General features: G+C 41.9%; 1 protein-coding gene and 1 long non-coding RNA gene across 2 annotated transcripts in view; one reads left to right on the top strand and one right to left on the bottom strand.

Annotated features, from left to right (window-relative positions):
- The window catches only part of LOC144581140 (uncharacterized), a 61,758-nt gene extending 44,603 nt beyond the window's left edge, over positions 1-17,155 (top strand). Inside the window, exon 3 of the long non-coding RNA XR_013531669.1 lies at positions 17,062-17,155. This is a non-coding gene — a long non-coding RNA (uncharacterized LOC144581140). The remainder of the gene's footprint in view (positions 1-17,061) is intronic.
- Positions 17,156-19,384: 2,229 nt separating this feature from the next.
- LOC100392915 (diphosphoinositol polyphosphate phosphohydrolase 3-beta) lies at positions 19,385-24,633 on the bottom strand. The gene is made up of 2 exons (XM_035288590.3): positions 24,014-24,633; positions 19,385-20,679 (listed from the first exon to the last, which is right to left on the bottom strand). Coding segments are annotated over exons 1-2 (495 nt in total). The 5' UTR covers positions 24,508-24,633; the 3' UTR covers positions 19,385-20,678.
- Between the last annotated feature and the right edge of the window lie 1,685 nt (positions 24,634-26,318).

Here is a 26,318-nt window from a genome sequence, read left to right as displayed (position 1 = left end):
ACAGGCTACACTATAAATCATTAAGTCACAAGCAGTATTGTAAATACCACATCAAGGGTCCAGGTGCAGGAAAGACATAAACAAAGCAATTTTTACTATCAGCTTGCTTTGAAGATTTAAATCATAACTTTAAGAAGAAACTACAATGAATAGAGAAACAAAAGTGGACACCGTGCCTCCCATCACCTCAGCACAATAGAGTAATAACTCATGTTATTTTTTGTATATCACATAAGCCTTCTTGCAGTCCTTCTTCCCCATAGCTCGACTGCCTCCAACAGGGGGCCCGACTACCTCCAACAGGGGGCCCGTGTCCCTGTTGGCCCGTGTCCTGGATCAAGCTCAACCATATGGTGTGACCCACTACTTGGGGGTCTCACATGGGAGTGTTCCCACATGAAAGGCCTAAACAGACTTAGTAATTCTGTGGCTCGTTGGGTTCACATCTATGGTTTTTACCCCTAGGGGAATGGTTCTGTCATGGTGCCCTTGTGCCCTGTATGTATCCACATTGGCAAAGGCTTGAACCACAGCTAATATGGGTCCTAGAAGAATACCTTATGATCCTCATGGAACACAAGAGCATGGGACGCCTATAGGAAGCTGCTATAAGGTGATCTCTTACCTTCCTAGTTCCCCAGGAGGCTGTCATGAGACAGTTTCCCATCTACTTCCTGGTTCTGGCGAGGTAAGAAGCTTTCTGTCCCATCCTCTTCAAAACAAGGCTGCAAAATATAAAATCACTTAACTGCTGTCTAGATTTAGCTCCTCAGTGACATAGTACAGTACAAGTTGTGTTTCAGTCTCCCAGTCCCTTTTGTTTTGGTGTCATCCCTTTCGGTGTGTGAGACAAGGATCACAGGGATCTGGTACATTTAACTAATCTTTCTTTCACTGTCTATGTAGGTACTAAACTGCTTTAATCTAAAAGCAGCTTCTTGAATCTTTACTAGTCAAATCAGTCAGGCCTTGGCTTTGCCTTATTATTATTTGTGAGCCTGACAAATTTTGTGTCAATGTGAAGCCAGTACATTTACAGTATCCTTTTAGAAAACATGGAACTGACAGTCCTGGTTAAGTGAAAAGATAGATTCCTTGGTATCTGGTAGCACATGCTTTTGCCTATGTGGTGGGCAAAAGATGGAGGAGGGTCCTCCTATTAAGGGATTACATAGGCCACGTTAGGAAGGATAAGACTACCAGGGATCTGGGAATGTAGCCCTTACTTAAGAGGTAGGGGAGGGAGGAGAAGTAAGGGTCCTCTCACAGGGGCTGTATGAGCCTTGTTAAGGGACAGGACTCCCAGGGATCCCATAGTGTTACTGTGTTACCTGCTGATAAACATTTGGAGGTCAAGTGGCTAGAAGTAAGATTGAAACCAGCTGCTCAACTGATACTTTGATGTTATTAAGGGTACATTTGTTGAAGTCCAGTGAATGGCCACTTACAACCACAAAAAAGTAAGTGCAAAGATGCACTTACTGGTGCAAGTAGCTCCCCCCATGCCACCCTATTCCCCCATTCTCTGAGCTTCCAGCTACCCTGTATCTCTGGAGATGCCTCTTGTTCTGTGTTTCTGTAAAATAAAGGTGCCTAGTAGAGTTTGGGCAAAACTTGCTATGGAGACAGAAAAAAAGTAACTTGAGTGAGGCTTGAGTTGATCCATTGTGTATATAGTTGTAAAAATGTGTAATTGGTTTAAAATAGGTTACATAATTGAATTTTGAATGTTTATAAAGTGTTAGGAAAGTCCTCTGATGTCCAAAGTTTTCACTTATAAATGTTGGTTGACAAATTAAAGGTTTCATTATCAGCAGCCTTGGGTACCCAGCTACAGGAAAAACTGATAAGCTCCCCCAAAATTTAAGGCCTGCTTATCAAATAAAGTTTCTTAAAACAATGTAGGTAGCTTCACAACACTGAATCCCTCAGGCATAAAAGAAAAACTACTGTGTTTTGCAAACTAAATATCAGTATGTTCCTGATAGAAAAACTGTAACTCCTACAAAATGTGACCATTTGTATATAGAAAAAGAGGCCACACTACACGGGACTCTGGCCTTACCTGTTCCTGACAGATTGACTCCTTTCCAATTTTTAGCCCCCTCTTTCTAGAGGCCTATAAAGTCACAATGCCTTTTGGAGAAAAGACAGCTGTGACCCCACAAGCTGTGTAGCCAGGTATGGAACATTGGTGAGCAGTAGCAGACCTGGTTACTGAAGCATTTGGCAATAAAAGGGGACAAGTGGTTCTTGACCATCATCCCTGAGACCCCTGATGAACTGCATTGATAGAGATAAGAGATAGGGACTCCATGAAGCTAAAAAGAAGTATTCCATGGTTATTATCCATTCTTCTGTGCCATTGGGAAAGCAAAACTGTTTTCCTCTAATCAGTGGCCATAACCGCAGAGAAAATGTTGCCTGATAATCAGTGGCAGTCAGTTACTCATACATGTGCCAAGATCTGCTCTTATAATAAGCTAGAAGTTAGGTAAATTGGAGAAAGCTTTGAACAAATATCAATAACACTACAGCGGCTTGGCTTCTCCAACTAGCAGATGAGGTAGTCATGCCAGTTTTTATAAATCAGAAGGATTGGAAATCACTCAGTCATCTAAAGACTAGCCCGCTGCTCTAAGTCAGCCTGGCCACATACACATTGGCTGATAACATTGACATAGAAGAGTATGGCGAGACCAGTGAAGAATTGTTGTAGTAGGTCTTTACATTAATAATGAAACTGACCAACCTGAGATGAGTTTCTGTCATTTCATAAATACCTACTGGTGAGAGCAGGGACAGCTAATAACTTCCCTTAGAGCTAAAATAACCTGAGCCTGGATTTATAATGGAGAACAAGAGTTCTTAGGGGATAGATAGTCATACAGGATCAGATTCACTGGTTTGTTCAATTGGCACCATGAAGCTATCAGTGGCAATAAAAATCTTCTCTTGTGCCCCAGACATAGCCTCCAGAAAACTCTTAAGTTCCTGGGAAGCAATATGCTACAGAACACAGGACTAGGAAAATATCCTTCAGGCTAAGGAGGAGAAAAAGAAACCAACTGAAGATCCAGACGATAGTACCTTGTAGACCTGGCTATTATGCCAGGATCCCCCAAGAGATTGATAATATTCCCATGAGGGAAATTCTTTCTCATTATCAGGCCACAAGAGGACCACAAAATTTAGAGATCCTGGCTGTAGGAGGGAAGAATCATTAGCTAGCTTTGGCATTTACTGTGGACAAACAGGAGGACCTAAAGGACCTAGAATCCTTGATGAAATTTGTGCTGTTCAAGCTAGTGTTTATCCAACACCTTCAACACTACCTCTTAACCCAGATCCTCCCCCACTTCAAGAAAAAAAAAAAAAAACAACTAGGGCAGAGGCCAAGGTCCCTACTTCTCTAAGTAGGACTGGAGGCCTTATATACTGGTCAAGGTGTGTTGCTGACTTGACAGCAACCAAGTTTGCCAAACCTGTTTAGCTCTTTTGAATGCTGGGATACAAGCCACTGTGATGCTGGGTAGCATCCATGGACATGCCTAGTGTGGCAAGTAGAATGATGTTGTCCCTCAAAATGTTCACATCCTAATCCCCAGGAACTATGAATATGTTACATGGCAAAAGGAATTTAGTAGATGTGATTATGTTACAAATTTTGAGATGGGAAAATAATGCTGGATTATCCATGCATGCCCAATGTAATCACAAGAGGCAATATAATTCTTATAAGAGGGAGTCAGGAAATCAGAGAGGAGAGAAAATGTTGTGCTGCTGGCTTTGAAGATGGAGTTAGGGACCATAAGCCAAGGAATGCAGGTGGCTCTAGAAGATTGAAAAAGCAAGGAAATAGATTATCCCCAGAAGCCTCCAGAAAAAAAATGCAGCCCTACAAACACCTTAATTTTAGGCTTCTGATCTCCAGAATTGTAATGGAACAAATGTATATATTTTTTGAGCCACTGGGTTTGTACTAATTTGTTGTAGCAGCAATAGGAAATTAATATAGCCTCAAAATTAACTAGATTTGGAAATAAATCTCAGATTGGACAACGGACTTATAAAATCTTATATATGGGTCCTTTGAGACCAATATATACTCAAGTGGTTGTAACATTTCATGGTTGCAAGAGATATTTCCTCTGGGGAAATGACACAATTAGAACAGTGCTAGTAGTGTGAGTTTACAACTGGAAGCCTGTCAGACTTCCAGACTTTCCCAGTCTAGTCATGTAGTAACTGCAAAGCAAGAAAGATATTGGGATGGGAAATGGATGTCACTATACTAATCAAGGACTAATGGAGGCAGAGGTGATTAAAGAAACTACATAATCTTGTATCTGTCCTGTGAATCTGTATAGATTTACCACTCAGGCCAGTTCTAAAAACCTCTTTGAGCCACAAGTGTCAGTAATTGACAGTTACACAATTACACCAGTAATTGACTGGTGCTTATGCCAAAACAATTTGGTCACTGGTGATATGATTTGGCTGTGTCCCCACCCAAATCTCATCTTGAATTCCCACATGTTGTGTGAGGGACTTGGTGGGAAGTAACTGAATTATGGGGGCAAGTCTTTCCCATGCTTTCTATGATAGTGAATAAGTCTCGTGAGGTATGACAATTTTATAAAGAGGAGTCCCCCTGCACACCTTCTCTTTTTGCCTGCTGCCATCCATGCAAGATGTGACTTGCTTCTCCTTGACTTCTGCCTTGATTGTGGCCTCCCCATTTATGTGGAACTGTGAGTGCATTAAAACCTCTTTCTTTCCTGAACTGCCCAATCTTGGGTATGTCTTTAACAGCAGTGTGAGAACAGACTGATACATTAGGCAATGGTGCGTTCTGGGGTTTTGGACATAACACTTGGCTGGCACGATCACCTAGTATAGTCCATTCGACAGCCTCTTATTGGTTGTTATTGGTTGCTGGTAGACTCTGAGAGACTAACAAAGCAGCAGCTATTGTGACACCCTGACATTTCTACTGTGAGGTGGGTAAGAAAGGAGAACATCAACAAAGTAGATGTTGCCCAATGTCTTCCTTTGTGCTTTTATAATGAAATACCATAGACTGGGCAATTTACAAATAGATATTTATTCTCTCACAGTTCTGGAGGCGGAAAAGTCCAACATTAAGGTGGTGGCAGGTTTGGTTGTCTGGTAATTGCTGCATCCTCTGAAGGGGAGGAACACTGTGTCTTCACGTGGCAAAAAGTGGAAGTGCAAAAAAGGGATGAGCTCCCTCCATCTAGCCCTTTTATAATGGCACCGAATCCCATAACAGCTCTACCCTCATGGCTCAATCACCCACCAAAGGCCACATCTCCCAATACTGTTGCATTGCAGAATTAACTGTTAATATGAAATTGGAAGGAGACAAAAAACATTCAAACTATAACACCAAACAAGCATCCATCATTAAGTGGAAGTTTTATATCCAGGAAAAAGAAAGCTGGGCATTACAGACTCTCACAGTTACATGAAATGTTGGCTGGTCATGTTCTAGATGAGGCTGTCTTAGATGTAAGGTCTGTGCCAGCACCTTAAGCTTCTTGAGGGCTGCAGTACACTGAGGTTCCTGAAGACACCTAGGCCTGATTTACAGATGGATCAGCTAAGTTCAAAACCAGTGAGATGTGCTGGGCCACTGCCGTATTGCATCTCCAAAGAAAACTATGTACTGTAACTGTTCATGAAGAAGGGATGTCGATTTAGTGATATATTTTCATGGTGCTTTCCTTGGAAAACATCCCCCAAAATGCACTGTGTTATATTTTTCATTGACTTATGAGCAGGAGTCAAGAGCCTGGCGGTATAGTAACTGGTAGTAGGATGACTGGATGATCAAGTCTCAGTCCCAGCAGAGACAACATAGCAGCAAATTGCACAGGCCCAAAACCTGTTAATGACTCACATGGATGCCCATGCAAAGGATGCTTTGACGATGAACATCAATTGGCAACAGCAAGATGATAAAATCTGTACTACCTATAAAAGGACACCTGTGTAGGGCATCCACCTGAATATAGCATTACATAGGGTACGGTAATCTATTTACAATTCAGGACTGGGCAAAAAACACAAGACCTAGTGATTATAGAATATGAGACTTAGAAGCCTGGCAGATGTGTTCAGACTGAAAGCTTTTATAACCAAGTGGCAAAGGGAGCTTTGGGGCACATAGCCAGAGGTACCAAACCTGGCCAATCCTAGAAAATATGCACATCCTACCCTCCTCTTGAGGCTACTACTAGCCATTCACTTTCATAGACAACTGTTCAGGTATGGCATTGCCATTCTTATCAACCTAGCAAGTGGGGGCCATATTATTCAATGACACTAAGATGGACTATGTTACATATTTGGATTCTCTGAACACATCTGGTCAGACACTGGGTACTGCCTTTATAGTAAAAAGGAACAAATGGTGGGCAGCCATGTAGATATTCTCTGGATATTTTATGCCCCATATAATTTCCAGGCAGCAGGCACTGCTGAAAGATAAAGTGAACTCTTTAAGGAGAAAATGAAAAAGACAACTGGTTAACCAAGGCTCAGATCCCAGTGGAGCACACACTTAAGACAGGCACTTTGGGCTCTAAATGTGGTAATTCCTCAGAAGGGTAACTCCTATTTAAATGAAATGTTTAATTATGAGGCTGAATAGTGGGAAAGGAAGTCCAGGCTGGCTGTAAGAAAATATCATAATTTTCTTCTCTCACTCTACCTGTTTCACTCCTACACCTACTCTTGGGAAATCAAGCTACTAGAACTTGTAAGCTGTGGGGGTGGGAGACTAACCTAGTGCTTCTTTTGCTATCTGGCTATATTTGGGCCATTATGGACATTGATGATACTGATCATAAATATGAAATGACCATTCCTAAGGTGATCATGGCATGACCCACATGTCAAGGAGTGTGAGATAATCTAGATGGTACAAGAAATATGAAGAAGAAACTTCTGAACCACATGGGGATGAGGTCAGAGATATGGAGTGGGCAAGACTTTGGGAGGACTGGAAAAACAGTGAAGTGATTGCTGCAGAAACAAGTCACATCGGTCTTGTGGCCGTGGAAAGAGCACAACCATGAATGGTGGGGAGAAAACACCATTGACCCTGGGTGGTCAAGAGTTGGAAGGGAGACCATTAATCTCTCTGTCAGCTCTTGTTCACAGGGTATCTGGCCAATTTCATGTCACCACCATTTACAACTTCTCACCAAGAAAAATATCCCAAGAATTCTCAGAAACCTCCTAATGTCTACTGACTCCAGAAACAGCTTCCACTTAAAACTATTAACATTTTGGACATTGATATATTTCCCTTTAGCCTCATCTTGTTATTGTTGGCTCTTTTCTATGCTTTTATATATTTAACTGCCTTGACTACAAGTGGCTGAAGTCTGTCCTGCAGGTGGGTTCAATCATCCTACTGTGAGTTACAGTCATGGTCACTGTAATCCAATGTTGCATAATACAAATAAAACAGATTTGGTATAAGTGCCTATCAGTACAAGTAATTGGGATATCTGATAGGGTCATGTAAAAAAGAGTCTGACTCCAGAATTATGAAAAATAAATGTCTGTTGTTAAAACAACCCAGTCTATGGTATTTTATCAGAGCAGTTTGAGTGGACAAAAGCAGAAGTCTACTAAAGTTATGCTTGATCTATATAAGCAGAAAACTTTAGAACAAATTAACAAATGTGTAACCTGAATCATAAAAATAGTGTCACAGCTCCTCAGTCAATTCTCAGATTTGAGCCAGTTCATAGACACAAAAACTCTTGAATTGAAAAGGAGGCCAGATTCCCTTGAGGAAGGACGCTAACACACTGCGAAAAATAGGTATTATTAATCTATCTCCCAACCTTTCCCAAAGGAATCTACAGCCTTTTGCCAGGGTAACTGTGCATTGGAGAAAAGAAAATAATCAGACCTTTCAAGGACAACTATATATTGGCTCTGACACTAATTCCAGGAGGCCTAAAACATCACTGTCAGAGTAAGGTTTTATGGAGGTCAGGTGATCAATGGAGTTTTAGCACAGATCCATCTCACAGTAGACCCAGTGGGTCCCTGAGGCCATCCTATGATTATTTTCACATTTTAAGAATGAATAATTAGAGTAGATATACTCAGCAATTGGCAGAATCCCAAAGAATGACCTATGCAGTGAGGGCTATTATAGTGGAAAAAGACAGATGGAAGCTGCTAGAACTGCCTCTACCTAGGTGATATGGTTTGGGTACGCCCCCACCGAAATCTCATCTTGAATTGTAGTTCCCATGATCCCCACATGCTATTGGAAGGACCTGGTGGGAAGTAATTGGATCATGGGGGCAGTTTCCCCCATGCTATTCTCGTGATAGTGAGTTCTCACAAGATCTGATGATTGTATAAGCATCTGGCATATCCTCTGCTGGCACTTCTGTCTCCACCACCATGTGAAGGACGTGTTTGCTTCCCCTTCTGCCATGATTGTAAGTTTCCTGAGGCCTCCTCAGCCTTGTGGAACTGTGAGTCAATTAAACTTCTTTCCTTTATAAATTACCCCATCTTGGGTAGTTCACGCTTGGGCAGCATGGTAATGGAGTAATACACTAGGAAAATAGTAAACCAAAAGCAATACCATGTTCCTGGAAAGATTGCAGAGATTAGTGCCACCATCAAGGACTTGAAAAATGCAGGGGTGGTGATTCTCACCATATCCCCATTCAACTCAAATATCTTGCCTCTGCAGAAGACAGATGGGAATTAGAGAATGGCAGTGGACTACCATAAGGTTAATCAGGGGGTGACTCCAATGCAGCTGCTGTTTGAGTGTGGTTTCATTGTTTGAGCAAATTAACACATCTCATCTGGTATGCAAAGTGTCCTACCCTATGTCATAATGTAATTTGTGGAGATCTTGATCATCTTTCCCTTCCACAAGAAATCATACTGGTGCATTACATTGACTACATTATGCTGATTGGACCTAGTGCATGAGAAGTAGCAACCACTCTAGACTTATTGGTAACACAATATGCCAGGAGGTGTGAAATAAATCTGACAAAAATTCATGGGCCTTCTACTTTAGTGAAATTTCTAGGGGTCCAGTGATGTGAAACATGTCAAGATATCCCTTCTAAGGTGAAGGATAAGTTGTTGCATCCAGCCCCTCCTGCAACAAAAAAAGAGGAACATAGAGAAGATGTAGGTCAAGGAATAGAAAATTATGGTATGTAGGATGAATGTCTACCCATCTAGTGTACAACATGAGGACTATAGTTAATAATGTATACTGGTAATTTGTGAAGAAAGTTGACTTTACGTACTTTTGTTACAACAAAATTGAGATGATGGGAATGTTAATTTGCTTGACTATGGAACTCAGAGAGGTTCTACAACAAGTCCAGGCTGCTCTACAGGCTTCTCTGCCACTTGGGCCATATGATCCAGTAGATCCAATGGTACTTGAAGTGACAGTGTCAGATAGGCATGTTGTTTGGAGCCTGATGTGGTTTGATTGTGTCCCCACCCAAATCTCATCTTGTGTTCCCATATGTTGTGGGAGGGACCCAGTAGGATGTAACTGAATCATGGGGACAGGTCTTTCCCATGCTGTTCTCATGATAGTGAATAAATCTCATGAGATCTGATGTTTTAAAAATGGAAGTCTCCCTGCACAAGCTCTCTTCTCTTGTCTGTCGCCATGTGAGATGTACCTTTCACCTTCTGCCATGATTTTGAAGCCTCCCCAGCCATGTGGAATTTTAAGTCCAATAAACCTCTTTCTTTTTGTAAATTGCTCAGTCTCGGGTATGTCTTTCTCAGTAGTGTGAAAATGGACAACTACAGTGCCCTTGCAGGCCCCTATAGGTGAACTGTGCAGGCCCTTAGGATTTTGGAGAAAAGCTCTGCTGTGCTCTGTATATAACTACTCTGCTTTTCAGAAATAGCTCTTGGCCTGCTAATGGGCCTTAGTAGAGACTGAGCATTTAACTGTGGGCCCCCAAGTTACCATGGGACCTGAACTGCCATTCATAAAATGATGTTATTTGATCCACTAGGTCATCAAGTTGGGTGTGCACAGCAGCACTCTATGAAGTTGAAGTGTGTGTGTGTATGTGTGTGTGTGTGTGTATGTGTGTGTAATCCTATATCTGGCCATTTCTCCTTCCAATAAAAGTGAGCAAACAGTTGTATTCCTTGTAGTTCTGCCCACTAGGATAATTTTCCTTCACTAATGTCCTTCAGGAATGTTCCAGGAAGGGGATGACATATATATTCATTTATTCCCAAGCAGGTCCTGGAGACATAAATACCCTATGATCAGTTGATAGAGGAAGAGAAGACTCGGACCTAATTTACAGATGATTCTGCATGATCTGCAGGCATCACCTCAAAATGGACAGCTGTAGCAGTGCATCCCCTTCCTGGAACATTCCTGAAGGACATTAGTGAAGGAAAATTATCCTAGTGGGCGGAACTACAAGGAATACAACTGTTTGCTCACTTTTATTAGAAGGAGAAATGGCCAGACATAAGATTACATCCTGATTCACAGGCTGTAGCCAATGCTTTGGCCAGATGGTCAGGGACTTGGAGGGAACATGATTGGACAACTGGTGAGCAGTGGGAAAGAGTGATGTGGATAGACTTCTCTGGGTGAAAATTGTGAAGATATTTCATCTTACATGAATGCTTACCAAAGGGTGACCTTAGTATGGAAGAATCTTCATAATGAAGTGGATAGGATGACCTCTTCTGTGGATACCAATCAGCCTTTTTTTCCCAGTCACTCCATCATTATGCAATGGGCCTGTGAACAAAATGGCCATGGTGGCAGGGATAGAGGTTATTCATGGACTCAGTAGCATGGATTTCCACTTACCAAGGCTGACCTGGCTACAACTGCTGCTGAGTGCTCAATCTACCAGCATCAGAGACCAACACCAAGTTGCTAGTATGGCACTATTTCCCAGGGTGATCAGCTGCCTACATGATGGCAGGTTGATAACATTCAACCACTTCTGTGTTAGACTATTTTTTTGTTTATTTACACAGAATACCTAAAGCTTGGTAATATATAAAGAAAAGAAATTGATTTCTTTCAGTTATGGAGGCTGAGAAGTTCAAGGTCAAGGGGTTGCATCTGGTGCAAGCCTTCTTGCTGGTGAGGACTCTTGTAGAGGTTGTTTTTGTATGCCCAAGGTAGTGCAGGGCATCACATGTTGAGGGAGCTGAGAAGTGGGCTCACATGGAGCTCAGGTCTCTCTTCCTCTTCTTGTAAAGCTGCCAGTTTCACTCTCATGATAACCTATTAATCCATTAATCCATGAATGAATTACTCCATTCATGAGGGCTCTGTCTTTTAAAGGCCCCATCTCTCAATACTGCCACATTGGGGATTAAGTTTCAACATTAATTTTGGAGAGACATTCAAACCATAGCAACTTCCATTATGAAAAGGCAGAATTTTATTCTTACTGGAATAAACATTTACTCTGGATACTGGTTTGTCTTCACTACATACAATGCTTCTGTAAAATTGCAATCCATGAACTTACAGGATGCCTTATTCACAGTCATTTCATTGCATACAGTATTGCTTCTAATCAAGGAACTAAGTTCACAACAAATGCAGTGCTGAAATGAGCTCACGCTCATGAAATTCACTGCTCTTACCAAGTTCCCCATCATCTTGAAGTACCTAGCTTGACAGAACAGTGGAGTGACCTTTTGAGGATTGCAAGCTAAGTGACAATACCTTGCAGGGATAGAGCAAAGTTCCCCAAGAGACTATATATGCACTCAATCAGTGTCCAATATATGGTGCTGTTTCTTTAATAGTGAGGATTCACAGGTCCAGGAATCAAGGAAGGGAAATGGGAGTGATAACACTGGGTAATAAGCCTTGTGACACACTAGCAAATTTTTTGCTTCCTTTTCCGACAGCCTTGTACTCTGATGGCCTAGAGGTCTTATTCAATAATCAAAGGGAGGAATGCTTCCACCAGAAGATAGAATTATTCCATTGATCTAGAAGTTAAGATTGCCACCTGGCCACTTTGGAATTCTCATGCCTTGAATCAACAGGCAAAGAAAAGACTTAGTGTGATAGCTGGAGTAACTGACTACTGAGGAAACCAGATTACTACTCCTCAATGGAGGTAAGGAAGAGTATCTCTTAGTATTCCCATATCTTATAATTAAAACCAATGGTAAACTACAACAACCTCATTCAAGTAAGACGACTAATGTCTTTAGGAATGAAGGTTTGGGTCACTGTACCAGATAAAGAACTATGACCAGCTGAGGTGTTTGCTGAAGGCAAAGGGAATGCATAATCAGTAGTGGATTAAGGTAATTATAAATACCAGCTGCTACTATGTGACCAGTTACAGAAATGAAGACTGCAATCACTATGAGTATTTTCACCCTATTTTGTTATGTTTGTGTTTGCGTGCTTTTATGTGTGTACATTGTGTGTAGCAAATATCTTTCTTTTCTTCTCTATCTTATCTCCTTTTCTTTTTTAAAAATTTATTTATTATACTTTAAGTTCTGGGGTACATGTGTAGATCGTGCAGGTTTGTTGCATAGGTATACACATGCCATGGTGGTGGTTTGCTGCATCTATCGCCCCGTCATCTACATTAGGTATTTCTCATAATACTATCCCTCCCCAACCTCCCCACCCCTGCTATTCCTCCCCTAGCCCCCCACCCCCCAGCACTGTGCGTGTGATGTTCCCCTCCCTGTGTCTGTGTGTTCTCATTGTTCAACTCCCCCTTATGAGGGAGAACATGCAGTGTTTGGTTTTCTGTTCTTGTGTTAGTTTGCTGAGAATGATGGTTTCCAATTTCATCCATGTCCCTGTAAAGGATATGAACTCATCTTTTTTATGGCTGCATAGTATTCCATGGTATATGTGTGCCACATTTTCTTTATCCAGTCTATCATTGACGGGCATTTGGGTTGGTTCCAAGTCTTTGCTATTGTGAACAGTGCCGCAATAAACATATGTGTATATGCGTTTTTATAATAGAATGCTTTATAATCCTTTGGATATATATCCAGTAATGGGATTTCTGTGTCAAATGGTATTTCTATTTCTGGATCCTTGAGGAATCGCCACACTGTCTTCCACAATGGTTGAACCAATTTATACTCCCACCAACAGCATAAAAGCGTTCCTATTTCTCCGCATCCTCTCCAGCATCTGTTGTCTCCTGACTTTTTAATGATTGCCATTCTAACTAGTGTGAGGTAGTATCTCAGTGTGGTTTTGATTTGCATTTCTCTAATGACCAGTAATGATGAGCTTTTTTCATATGTTTTTTTGCTGCATAAATAATCTTCTTTTGAAAAGTGTCTGTTAATATCCTTTGCCCACTTTTTGATGGGGTTGTTTTTTTTTATTGTAAATTTGTTTAAGCTCTCTGTAGATTTTGGATATTAGCCCTTTGTCTGATGGGTAGATTGCAAAAATTTTTTCTCATTCTATTGGTTGCCGACTAACTCTATTGATAGTTTCTTTTGCTGTGCAGAAGCTCTAAAGTTTAATTATATCCTACTTTTCTATTTTGGCCTTTGTTGCCATTGCTTTTGGTGTTTTAGTCATGAAGTGATTATATATTTAGAAAACCTCATCACAGGGTGGACCTGTGATGGTCAATGTTATATGTCAACTTGGAGGGTGTTTCAGGATGAGATTAATATTTAAATCAGTGAACTTCAAGTAAGCAGATGGTACTCCACAATATGAGTGGGCCTCAGCCAATCAACTGAAGGCCTGAATAGAAGAAAATTGCTGGCTTCGCTGAGCAAAGGGGAATACTCTAACGGACTGCATTTGGACTTCATCTGTACCATGAACTCTCCTGGGTCTCAAGGCTGCCAGTCCACATAGCAGATTTGGGACTCACCCTAGACTCCATAATCTCATTAAGTCCTTATAATAAATATGCTTCTATATATGTATACCCATCCTATTGATTCTGTTTCCTTGGAGAACCCTAATCCACATGGTAACTCCTATAATCTTAGGGTAGTTACTGAACATAAAATAGAGGGCAAACATGTAGGTCTCCCCTTAACCTCATAATTGTTGTCTTGACTAAATTCCCCATGGTTACAGCATCCATTGCCCTAAAATATCCACTAGTGGGCATGGTCTCTCAGACTCATTAAATAATGAATCAAAATTTTATTAACCTTTTGGCATTTCTAAACTGACTCAAGGAAATGGGCCTCCTTGAAAAACTCACCCACAATGTACAGAGCTGAGAGAGCTCAGTGTCAGTTAGACATTGACAAAACAATGGCTCTTAGCTCAAGATAGAGCCTTCAAACGATTGAAACCCATTTTACAAGGTCTATTTAGAGAAGAGGGTGATTTTTCTACTGCTTCTGCATTTAAAAGCTTAATTTGGCCCGTTCCTCAACTTGGAAAGAATGAATGAGACATCTTGATGAATTACCACAGCCTTTATGCTGTGGTCCCAGCAAGTAAGACCCCCTAATCATCATTACAATGGAAATTATTTACTCCATCCAATCAGCAACGGATAAATGTTCTGCTATTGTATATTTGGTTAATACATTCTGTTTAGTGCATATTTCAATAGCCTCTCTGCCTGTTTTCCTTCCCCTCCAAAGTGAAATGATACACCTTTACCCTGGCTGCTTAGAAGGTACCTCAACAGCTCTGCTGTCTCCAGTCTTTGCAGGCAAGACCTTAACTGCATCTAATTTTCTCCAGGAGCACTGATATGACACTACATTGATGACATCCTTTTCAAAGAGATTTCTTTAGAACACTCTTTCAGGTCATACAAATATTCTAAGAAGGAGCTCACAAAAAGGGGATGGACTGTTTACCACACATTGGACAAAGCCTTGCCACCATGTTTAAATTCCTGAAAATTATTGGTAAACTGAGGGCTGTTCCATCCCTGTCAACATTAAAGCAAGCCCAACATATTTAGGCCTTCTGGGTTCTGGAGGCAACATTTTCCTCATTTACAATTTTTACTTTGGCCCATTTATGCCATTACTTGCAAAATAGGCCCACCTTGAGTGGGGCCCCCTCCCAGTGAAAGACTCTAGAACTTTTTCAACCATATTAGTGCCACTCCCACCCTGAGATTTCTTCACTGTAGAGGCTTTAGCAACCTCTTCCAATGCCTCTTGGAGTCTTTGTACCATCCATGATGGCCATAAGTTGCTCAGGATCTACTGATGTAAGGAACTGCTTTCATAGGTCTTATGAGATATATATGGTTAGAGTGGCAACTGCTGGCTACATACTGGAGTCTTATGGAAATAGAGGCTCTCATAACCTTCCATTTCCAGCTAATTATGCTTTGGGTCTTGGAAGCAGCACCCTACAAACTCATTGTAGCTACCAAAGTCTCTTTGTTACAGGATAGAACCAAACCTGGGCCCCCTGGCATATCACACTTACAGGTGGGGATGGCCTCCCCTGTCCTCAGTCCTTTGTCAGATGCCATGGTGCTGGATGAAGCCACCCCTTTACCAGACTCTGTCTACTTAGGAACCCCTGTAGAATCAACTGAATGAAGAATAATGGGAGTTAGTCCACTTTATGGATACACTGTTATGATCACACATAATGGAGCTCAGTGGATTGTTGCCTTTTTTAAAAAATCCCTTAGCTAGGATGTCTCTCATAAAGAACTGGACCCAAGCATCAGTACAGTTGGCCAAACTTCAGGTTGTTGTCTTAACAGTGGATGCCTTGGTCACTAATTGACCCCCTCTGTAAATATTTAGACCCTTAGGTTATTGCCAATTATATGGTTGTCTGGTTTGACCAATGGCAGCAACATAAATTCCTTATCCTATGTCCCTTTTGGGGTATGGAACTCTGGGAATCTCTTGCCTCAGATACCCAAATATAAGTCAATACCACACATGCTTTTACATATAATAAAACTATAATACAAGGCCTCATTAAGACACTCTTTATTGCCGTCAGAGTTCCAGACGTTATTTATTTCTTGTTGCTGTCAGAGTTCCAGATGTTATTTATTGCAACCAAGGCATTCATTTCACTTCTCAGAATATACAGTGCTGTGCTCTAGAATGAGTCAGTTGATGGAACTTCCATCTTATAGGTATCGGGCTACAGACCTCACAGAGCACCATAAAGGCTTATTTAAATCTGTTTAAATTCAATTACAAAAACATAGTACATTTTGTTTCTCAAACATCAGGAGTAAATTGCAATAAGGAAGCTGTCTCTCTCTCTTTTTTTTTTTTGGACTGCTGACAGCATTTAAGTCTCACCCCAGTTCTCCTTAAGCCCTGCATTTGAAATTCCTGGGGGCTCTCTCCTTTGTTGAAAGGAGTTTCAAACCAAGCCCCAGCTGCACATTGGAACCCTCACCCCAGCACCCCTAAACACCATAAAAGCTGTAGCTCTATCAAGACATTTTCAGATCAGCTTTGGAAGCCTGCCTTGCTCTCCCCCCCAAAAATCTCATTATGCACATAATAAACCTTTGAATACCCTGTTGATGTGTGTATGGCATTATCACTCTTGATATCTGAACCAAATTTTGCATAGGGTCCATTCTTTATCTTGAGAGTGGCCACAACAGGTGGCTTATGTTTGTAAAAAGAATCCTTAGGTGGATATATGAAAGGGAGTGGAGTTGTAGGGGAATGGCTCCTCTATAACAGCCTGGCATCCTTGGGTGTATCCATATAGGCTTGAACTGCAGCTAATCTGAGTTTTGGTTAGATGCCTTGTGATACTCCCAGAACATGAAAAGATGGGAAGCTGTAAGGAGCTGCTATAAGGCCTTCTCCCAGTCACTTCCCTCTCTCCTGAGAGGCTGTCTTACATGAATTTCTCATCACCTACCAGATTCCGATGAGGTATGGAGCTTTCTGTCCTGTGCCCTTTAGAATAGAGCTGCAGAATATAAAACCACTCAGCTGCAGTGTAGATTTGATCCTCAGCCAGGGAGTATCCCACAACTTGCATTATAGTCATCCAGCCCCTTTTGTTTCTTTTTTGTCTTTTAGGGTATGTGAGACATGGACCCAGGGAGTTGGCACCTTTGGTTCATTCTTCTTTGTACTGTTTATGTAAGTAATAAACTGTCTCAATCTAAAAGTAGTTCCTTGTACCAGTCAATCTTTACCAGTCAAATCAGTCAGGCCTTGGCCTTGTCTATATGAGCTTGTTACCATATAATCCTAATTGCTATTTATGTCTTTTACCTGTAAATTAAAATAGGATACTTATATTTATTTAAAGGTTCTTACATTAAATAAATACTGAAGGATTACCATGTTCTTAAATCATTTGTATTAGGAAAGCCTTAAACCTTCAGTGAATTATCAAATGCAGCTGTGGGGCCAATTTATCACCTAAGGGAGTATCACACAGTACTTTATGAAGCTAAGTAATTAGGAATATATTGGTATTAGAAAATCTTGAAAAATAAAGGCATGGTTTATGGATTAAATATTCTTCACAATAAAGGGAAACTTAAAAGAGAAACTTGATCAGAGACCACAGTCTTATGGTATCTAATTTTTCATATTTTCTGGTAAACAAATACCTGACAAAGTAACAGCAATGTGTTTTTCACAAGTAGGAGGTATGACAACCATTTATCTAATAAACATGTTAGGAACATCTGTGGGATGCCATATTCCAAGCTCTGTGCCAGACTCTGAGCAGACACAGAGACAACCCAGTCTGGGTCTCAGAGCCAGTGGACCTCAGAATTTACAAAGGCAGAGACATCCAGGCTAATAAGTATACTTTTGATAAGAACTATGACAAAACATGCTGGGCATGGTAGCTCACACCTGTAATCCCAGCACTTTGGGAGGCCAAGGCAAGCAGATTTCTAGAGCCCCAGAGTTTGAGACCAGCCTGGGCGACATAGTGATACTCCCTCTCTACAAAAACTAAAAAAAAAAAAAAAAGCCAGGTGTGGTGGCACACACCTGTAGTCCCAGTTACTCGTGAGGCTGAGGGAGGAGGATTGCTTGAGCCCAGGGATTTGAGGCTGCAGTGAGCTATGATCATGCCACCGCACCCCTGTCAGGGTGATAGAGCAAGATCCCATCTCTGTGAAGAAAGAACTTTTTCAAAAACTATCAAGAAGGGCTTCTTAGAAGCAGTGACTTACAAAAGTAGGGACTATAATTACCACAGATTTACAAATGAGAAAATCGAAAATTAGAGAGGTAAACTAATCTGACAGAGGCCATACAGACTCTGGTCAAGAGAGTTTTGAGCCATAGCCTTTTGGATTCCAAATCACTAATTGTTTTAATTTACATCCACCAGCTACAGCTTCCCTGGCTCTGCTTGCCTCCAAACTTAAAAAAAATCTGCTACAATCAGAGTAGACTCAAATTAGAAAAGAACTTCCAGGAAAAACATGATGAAAGTTTTTCTGGTATATCAGGGTGCCTTCTCACAGGGGAATCTTGGAACTGAAAGGTCTGCCCAGCTATGACTGGTAAAGGGCTCTAAGGTAAACTTCACCTCCCCGTTTCCCGGTAACAGTTGGTTCTAGGGAGCTACTTGGTCTTGGAATTGGAACACACTTAAAGAACAGAAGTAGAAGGGGCAGCTTCAGCTTCAGTACTTCACACTTAAGAAGGAATTCATCTTCCCTAGGAGGGATCTTTAATGCTGTTCACTTTCTGCCTGTTCTTTCTTGACTCACAAAAACATGAGGACAGACTCCATGTTTGTTGATGTAATAAGCACATCTTCACAAACTTTGATCTAGAAGGTTTTGGCCTTTACAGAATTTTAAGCACAGTCTAGAACTGAAGGAGTATCTGCAGTCTGTAAAATGCAAAATGGTTCACTGAAGTCAGGCATGTTAACTGCTTAATTTCCTGTTTTACCTACCTTCAAATACAACTTTAAACTTATGTGCAACTAACAAATCTACAGCTATTGTTCCCCTAAAAACTATTTTAAAAACTGGCTTATATAAGTTTTTATACAATTCCATAAACATGCTCCTTAGAGACCCCACCTCTTTGATTTTTCACATTTGTATGAACTGGTATGTAGGCATTGGCAAAACCCCTGCTCAACAGCATATAAGATTCCATTATTATTTTCCAGTATTAATACATAAGAATTTAGCTTTTCCTATTTCAATGGGCCAAATTAAAAGAAAAAACTGCTAACATTGGTCTACAGCAAGGGAACTGCTAGCCACTCCAGGGTATTTCTCCCTTTTTTTTTGTGGGCATTTGACCTCTTGGGCCAGAAGCATATGCCACAGCCAATGTTTTTTAAACAATCTAAAATCTTTCCTTTTTTCTTTACTTCATATATTAGCCTTAATAAGAACTCCAGTAATTATTTTTATAAACTTTATTATGGAAAATGTCAAACATACAAAAATAGAGATGAACATATATAATGAACCATCATGTTAGCTATCACCCAGCTTCAACAATTATCAAGGCCAATTTCATTTCATCAGTATTACCAATGCACTTAACAGACAGACTTAGTATTTTGAAGCAAATTCCAGGAATCATATCATTTCAACCACAAATGTTTGAGAATGTAGATGAGGACCTTTCTTTCTAACATAATGATAAAATCATTATCCTAATACTAAATATCTCACCAATGTTCAGATAACTCTGACCATCTCATAAATGTATTCATTTTACAGTTCGGTCAAATCACAATTCAAATAAGATCCATACAGTTGGTTAATACGTCTCTTAAATTTCTTTTAATATATAGGTTCATCCTTCATCTCTTTCTTTCACCCTTGTAAATTATTTAAAGAAGAAACTGGGTCATGTGTCCTGTAGTTTCTTATAGTCTGGTTTCTGCTGATCACATCTCCATGGTATAAACTAATGTTTCTCTGCCCTCTGTATTTTCTAAAGACTAGGAATTATTTCTAGGGGCATGGTCAAATTTAGGTTCAATGCTTGGGCAAATATTTTAGGAGATGGGGTCTCATTATATTGCCCAGGCTAGACTAAAACTCCTGGGCTCAAGCAATCCTGCCTCAGCCTCCTGAGTGGCTGGGACTACAGATGCACAACACTGTGCCTGGCTTTGCTAATATATTTTATAGATGGTGTCGTATACTGCCATCTGGAGGCACATGTCTGGGATGACACAGACAAATTTTTGCTTTCTACTATCTCACAGCTGCCTTGATGCAGTTGTGTGACACTTGATAAGCAACAGTCACCTATATGCTAGGCAGATTAAAAAGAGATTGTTTAACCATTCAGTATAATTACAAAATATGAATTACTTAAACAAATCTTCAGTGATGTCTACCATATTCTAAGCAATGTCTTATGTGCTAGATATATAAAAAAGACAAAGGAAACAAGTTCCTTGCATTCAAGGGCATATAATCTGGTGGCAAATACAGACACATAATCATAAAAGCACAAAAAAGGCCACAGGTGCCAAGTTAGAATTCTGTACAGATACAGTGGTAGTGCAACAACCTGGAGAATAGTTACTGTAATAAACAGGGAAGAAGTGTCCAAAAGCATAGGATGAGCTGTGTCCTTGGAGTGCGAAATAGCTCATCTGTACTTCACAATTCCATTCATCATTGGGTTCACATACTTGATTCTTTCAAAGTAAATCTGAACAACATCTATGCCATTCACCTAAAAAAAAACAATCTTATTAATAGGGTTTTATTGGTTCATCAATTCCTCTAGTCAACAAATATTTATTGAACACCTACTATGGCTCATCAACCACTTTGAATTGGAAAAGCCTTCAGTGAATAAACCAGTGTAGTTCCACTGTGAGGCCAGACAAGAGCCTGAGGGAATAACAGATTGTCCCAGGTACATTATGAAGCTGAGAAATGAGGAATACACTTGGAGTAGACATTTCTAATCTGTGGATCAATGACAAGTGTCTCCAAATTCCAGCTACTGTTCTAGGCTCTAAGGATATGGGGAGGATTCTGTCTGGGTCCTAGTCCTCAAAAAGTTATTCTAGTAGTCATTCAGAAAGATGATTGCAATACGAGAATAATGCTGAGAATATCAGTTTTGCCTGGTACTTCCACAAAAGGAACTCTGAAAAAGAAAACTCTGGCCAGCTGATAGTATGGTAAGCTCTAACCTCCCTTTTCCCAGTCAACAACTATTGAGGGAAGAAATGTTTTTTCTTATAATTGAACTTCACTTAAAGGCAAGTGACACAAGGAGCAGCTCCAGCATCAGAGCCCTTTAAACCATTTATCCTACAAGGGCCTTCTAATGTTGCTGTTACTTTACAAGTTCTTCCACATACACACTTTAATTTTTATTGATTTTTTCTAAATACAAAAATGTTGAAATCTTTACAATAATTCTCTCAAATGAAACTATATAAAGGGCTTAAAAATATTTATAGCCATCCTTTACCCCTTTCAGGGTTACTTCTTTAAAAGGTGACCTGATCAACAGAACATAGGTTTCCTAGAAATATGTTAACCATCCACAGTAAATTCTATATCAAGCATATAGAAATTAACTTTACTCCAACATGTCTTCTTCAAATTTTTTTTAGGATAAGAAAAAGTAGGCATTTGTCCAGTGGGGGATAGGAGTGGGGAATCAGTCTTCTAAAAACATGCTGAAAACAAATTTCTACATAATATCTGAGTCTTAATTACTTTTGTTCAGTGTACTGTTTTTATTTGAGAGGGTATTAAGCTGAAATTTCAGCTGTACATTTTTACTTCATTCTTCACATAAATAATATATAAGTACTATGTAATGAGTCTGTAAGGAGAAAATCCCACTGCGCATCAAACATTTAGAGGATACAGATTATAGACAGCATTGGATTACCTCTGTGTCAACTATTTTACTCTGAAATTTTTGGATTGCTTTTTTAAAATGAAAGGCTATTTGCCCCCCCCCCTTTTTTCTAGGCTGAACTAACAAAAACTACCTGTGTGACTTGAAAGTTTATTTTAAAGTATGGTAACTGTAAAATGTTTTGTTGTTAATTTAGAAATGAAAGCCTTGGGAGTTTTACAAATCACATAAACTGAAGATACCTGGACCTTGAAGGAATTCCTATTAAGTAGTAGTACTTAATCCAAATGACAGAATAATACACAACAAATATTTACAGGCTAACAACTCATAGAGTTGGTTATTATCAACACTGTACTTTTCATATTTTTCAAATACTTTTGGTTCAAAGTCAAAACTTAAAACTTCTTGGATTACAGGTGCATGTCACCACGCCTGGCTAATTTTTTGTATTTTTAGTAGAGATGGGGTTTCACCATGTTAGCCAGGATGGTCTCCATCTCCTGACCTCGTGGTCCGCCTGCATTGGCCTCAAAGTGCTGGGATTACAGATGTGAGCCACCCTGCTTGTCCCCCCACCCCATACTCTCTTCAAAAACTAGTCTTTTCCTCAAATGTCATGGGAGATGAGATCCAGAAGATGAACCTAGAATTTACATAGCAAAACCCCAAATTTCTTAATAGGAAGTACCTAACACTGAACAAAAAAGTTAAGGGACCCCAAATACCTATCAGTAATGTTTAAGAGATATGATATAGTCTAGGTTGTTCTAGAAATTAGGAATGATCTTTTCATTTGAATACCGTCTTCACAAAGTAGGCTTTCCTTATACCTAATTTCAGGCATGGCTAGGGAAACAGAGGAACCTCCAGAAGAGAGATTTAGTTATTTTAGATGGGATTCTTGACTTCAAGCAATTATTGAGGCAAACGTGAGAGCTTTAAATTTGGCACCCAGAGAAGGTGGTACTGTGAGACAAAACAGTTACTCTCTATCATTGAGAAGTTGTTCAAGTATCCTAATAGTTTGACAACTCTGTACCAGCTGAACATCACTAGAGATAACTTAGTTGGGATGTAATCACCATAAAAGATTCCATTCCTGTGGTTTCTGGGAGTCAGGGAAGTTTAAGCTGAATGTCACTGCATTCAAATATGGGAGGGATTCTTTCAAAAACGAACTTAAATTGAGAGAACCATGGTTCTTCTATGCTATCCAGTAAGGGGCAATAGGAGTTGGAAGTTGAGCATGGGAAATCAAATTCTGTGAGTACAGTTTTGGTGGTAAGATGTGTTTAGCTATAGCAGATCCCCAGCAGCATCAATTCAATAAGGTTAATCTACATGGAAACAGCCATTTGAAGTCAGCAGTGAAAAATTACCACTTGTGAAAATTTTTTGAAAACCAAATGGTCTACCTAGAAATAGAAAAAAATTTCTGAAAGGGGCAAATGAGATCCCATTTCTGAAGCTAACTTGACTGTCGAGTGCAGAAAGAGCACAAGAGGTAGAATTCCCTAGTTTTTTTAACAAATTCCAAACTGATCTTTTAAACCAACTCCCACCACAGAAGGGCTCCCTGACAACAAGGGCGAACGCTGCAAAGGAGAAAACAACTCAAGGGGAAAAAATACTAAAAGATGCCCACACAACCAAGCTGGTAAGACTTTAAAGGCCTCCACTACCAAACAAACCACAAGACTGGTATGAAAATGCGCACGCAGACTCACCCCGTGAGTCTGTGTGAAATGTAAAAGAACCAAAAACATCACAGGACGCAAAGGCAGACACACTCCCCCACACCCCTTGTCTCCCCCCCACGCCCCCCAAAAGCAGGGTGAGCAGTTAAGGCACCTAAAACCCCAAGCGGCCACACACACACCCCAGAAGCAGGGTGAGCAGTTAAGGCACCTAAAACCCCAAGCGGCTTAGGCTTCCCGAAACATTTTACGGTGTAACCAAGAAGCGATTTTGAAAGCATCTGAAAAACGTGCGAACTGTCTGAAAACAGGGCCTGGCAACCCAGACAGTTTGCAAGCATGATTCAGAGGGTCTGCCAAGGAAACAAAAGAAGCCTCCCTCCTCCCGGTGAGACCGCACATGGCACGAGAGGTGCTCCAGGCGGGATGCATTTTAAGCGAGGCGGACAAACAGAAGTCTGCGCGGGCCGAGTGGTACATACTAGGGATCACTGTCTGGCGAGGACGGGGCCATGGAGTTTCCATTGGTTGGGGAGCCGCCCAGCTTCAGTTTCTCCAGATATTCGGCGTGCACGGGCTTGTGGCACTGGAGAACCTTGATGGCATCTTCGACTTTGAACCACTCTCGCTTCCTGCCAATGTTAACCGAATCTTCCCAATCCTCCAGCAGCTCCGTGACAGTCAGTACATACACGTACGTTCTGTGCTTGCGATCCTGGTTCTGTTCGAAGACGCCCAGGAGCCGGCCTAACTTCCCCTTGACTCCCGCCTCTTCGTACACCTCTCGGACCGCCGCACCGCCCGGCTCCTCCTCGGGCTCCATGCCCCCGCCCGGCACGATCCAGCGGTCCGGGTACCGACTGCTACTCACTAACAGCACCTCGTCCTCGCGTTCGCTCCGGAAGCACAGGCACGCCGCCCGCTTCTTGAACCCCTCCGGGTCGTAGGTACGCGTCTGGTTGGGCTTGCACTTCATCCTCGAGGCTGCCTCTTCCAGCCGCTCGCTGCTGTGGGCTGCAGCCGGCGCCGCCGGGGAGCAGCCGGGGTGCTGGGAAGAGAAAGGGCCGAGGCGAGGGGCAGGGAGTGAGAGGCGCCTCAGTCTGCTGCGAGCCGGGAGCGCGCTGAGGGAAGAGATGAGGCTGGGCGGGGCGCGGGCGGAGGTGGGGGCGGCGAGGCGCGTCAGTCAGCCGGTTAGCCAGTACGACGGGCGGTCAGCGGGACCCGGGCCCGCAGGAGTGGAGGAGGCGCCGCTGCCGTGAGCCCGTGAGTCTCCACTGAGCCCACCCACGTCTCGGGGGAGCGTCTCCCTCCCTCTGCTGCCGGGCAAGAGCTGAGCGAGGTGAGACGCAATGGGGACTCATCCACGCCCCTATTCACGTGCGCGTTCGCGCAGTGGAGGGCGATGTGTAGGGGGCGGGGGTCTCCCGATTCCCGCAGCGCGTGATGCCTAAGGCCCACTGCGCAGGCGCCGCGCACCCCTGGGGCCGGGAACCTCCTTAGCTCACAGCGAAATTCACCGCGAAATTCACCTCACGGCATTGTGCCTTTGGCCTACTGCTTCCACGTGTACCTTTGACCCATGCATGACTGTGGCATGGCCGGACATTTCTCCTCTACCTCCCCATAGCGCTACAGGAAACCCACATTCAGTCGTTTTACACACGACAGGGACGAGGGCGTCGTCATCATCATCCCCTCCCACGATGAACCATTCTGGCTTACTCATGGGACCTGGGCCCTGGTGTTGTCAGTACTACCCACGGGATTCTAGGAAGAGTAGCCGTGCATCTTTGCTGAGTCACATGATGCAGTTTTATTTCTTCAACAGGTTCCCACCTTGCCGAGCATCTTGGCGCAGCCAGTAATTTAACGCTTTTCATAAACCCTTGTTCACAACCTTCCTAACCTCTCTGTGCCTCAGTTTCCTCGTGGGTACACTGCTTGCCTCCATGTTGCAGCCATTTGCACTTAGATGCACATACACCTTAAAGAGCAGAGCACCACCAATCTGGTAGAACTGTGTTAAAGCCCGAAGACATTGTCCTGTTCTCCACACACTCCACCCTTGTCTTTCTCTTTGAATAAGCTCCACTTGGAGTTTGGGAAACCATGCACGTGGAGATCCCCTGCTATTTTACACTTTGATTTTTTTTTTTTTTGAGGTGGAGTCTCTCTGTTGCCCAGGCTGAAGCGCAGTGGCTTGGTCTGGGCTCACTGCAACCTCTGCCTCCAGGGTTCAAGCGATTTGTCTGCCTCAGACTCATGAGTAGCTGGGATTACAGGCATGCGCCACCACACCCAGCTAATTTTTGTATTTTCACCATATTGATCAGGCTGGTCTCGAACTCCTGACCTCATGAGCCACCTGCCTCGGCCTCCCAAAGTGCACTATCAACCACCACAAAATAAATAAAATACCATGGGGTCCTAAAGAATATGGCTAGGACTTAGTAATACAAAATGGTTGAACTACTCAGCTTTGAAACATGATTTGAATAAATCACAAGACACTCTAGCCAACCTAGCAGACTGGTGTGGTGTCTGGGGGCAGGAGGTGCCAATCCAGGCTCCAGCCACAGGGCAGGGCTACTTCAAAATTGCCAGGTACTAACTCCTTTGACAAGAAAGGGGTGCCATTTTCTAGTCTGTTCCATCAGCATCAATTCTACATGACACTATGCCTGTGCAATAAGTCTCTTCCAAGGGGAATATTTGTGGCAGGGAAGAAGACTAGGACATTATAACATGGAAAGAGGCACAGACTGAAACCCTACTGGAAAAGTCTGG

The sequence above is a fragment of the Callithrix jacchus genome, chromosome X (assembly GCF_049354715.1).
Source record: "Callithrix jacchus isolate 240 chromosome X, calJac240_pri, whole genome shotgun sequence".
NCBI lineage: Eukaryota > Metazoa > Chordata > Mammalia > Primates > Cebidae > Callithrix > Callithrix jacchus.
The sequence above is the reverse complement of the archived record's forward strand: the minus strand, read 5'-3'. Positions and strand labels throughout refer to the sequence as shown.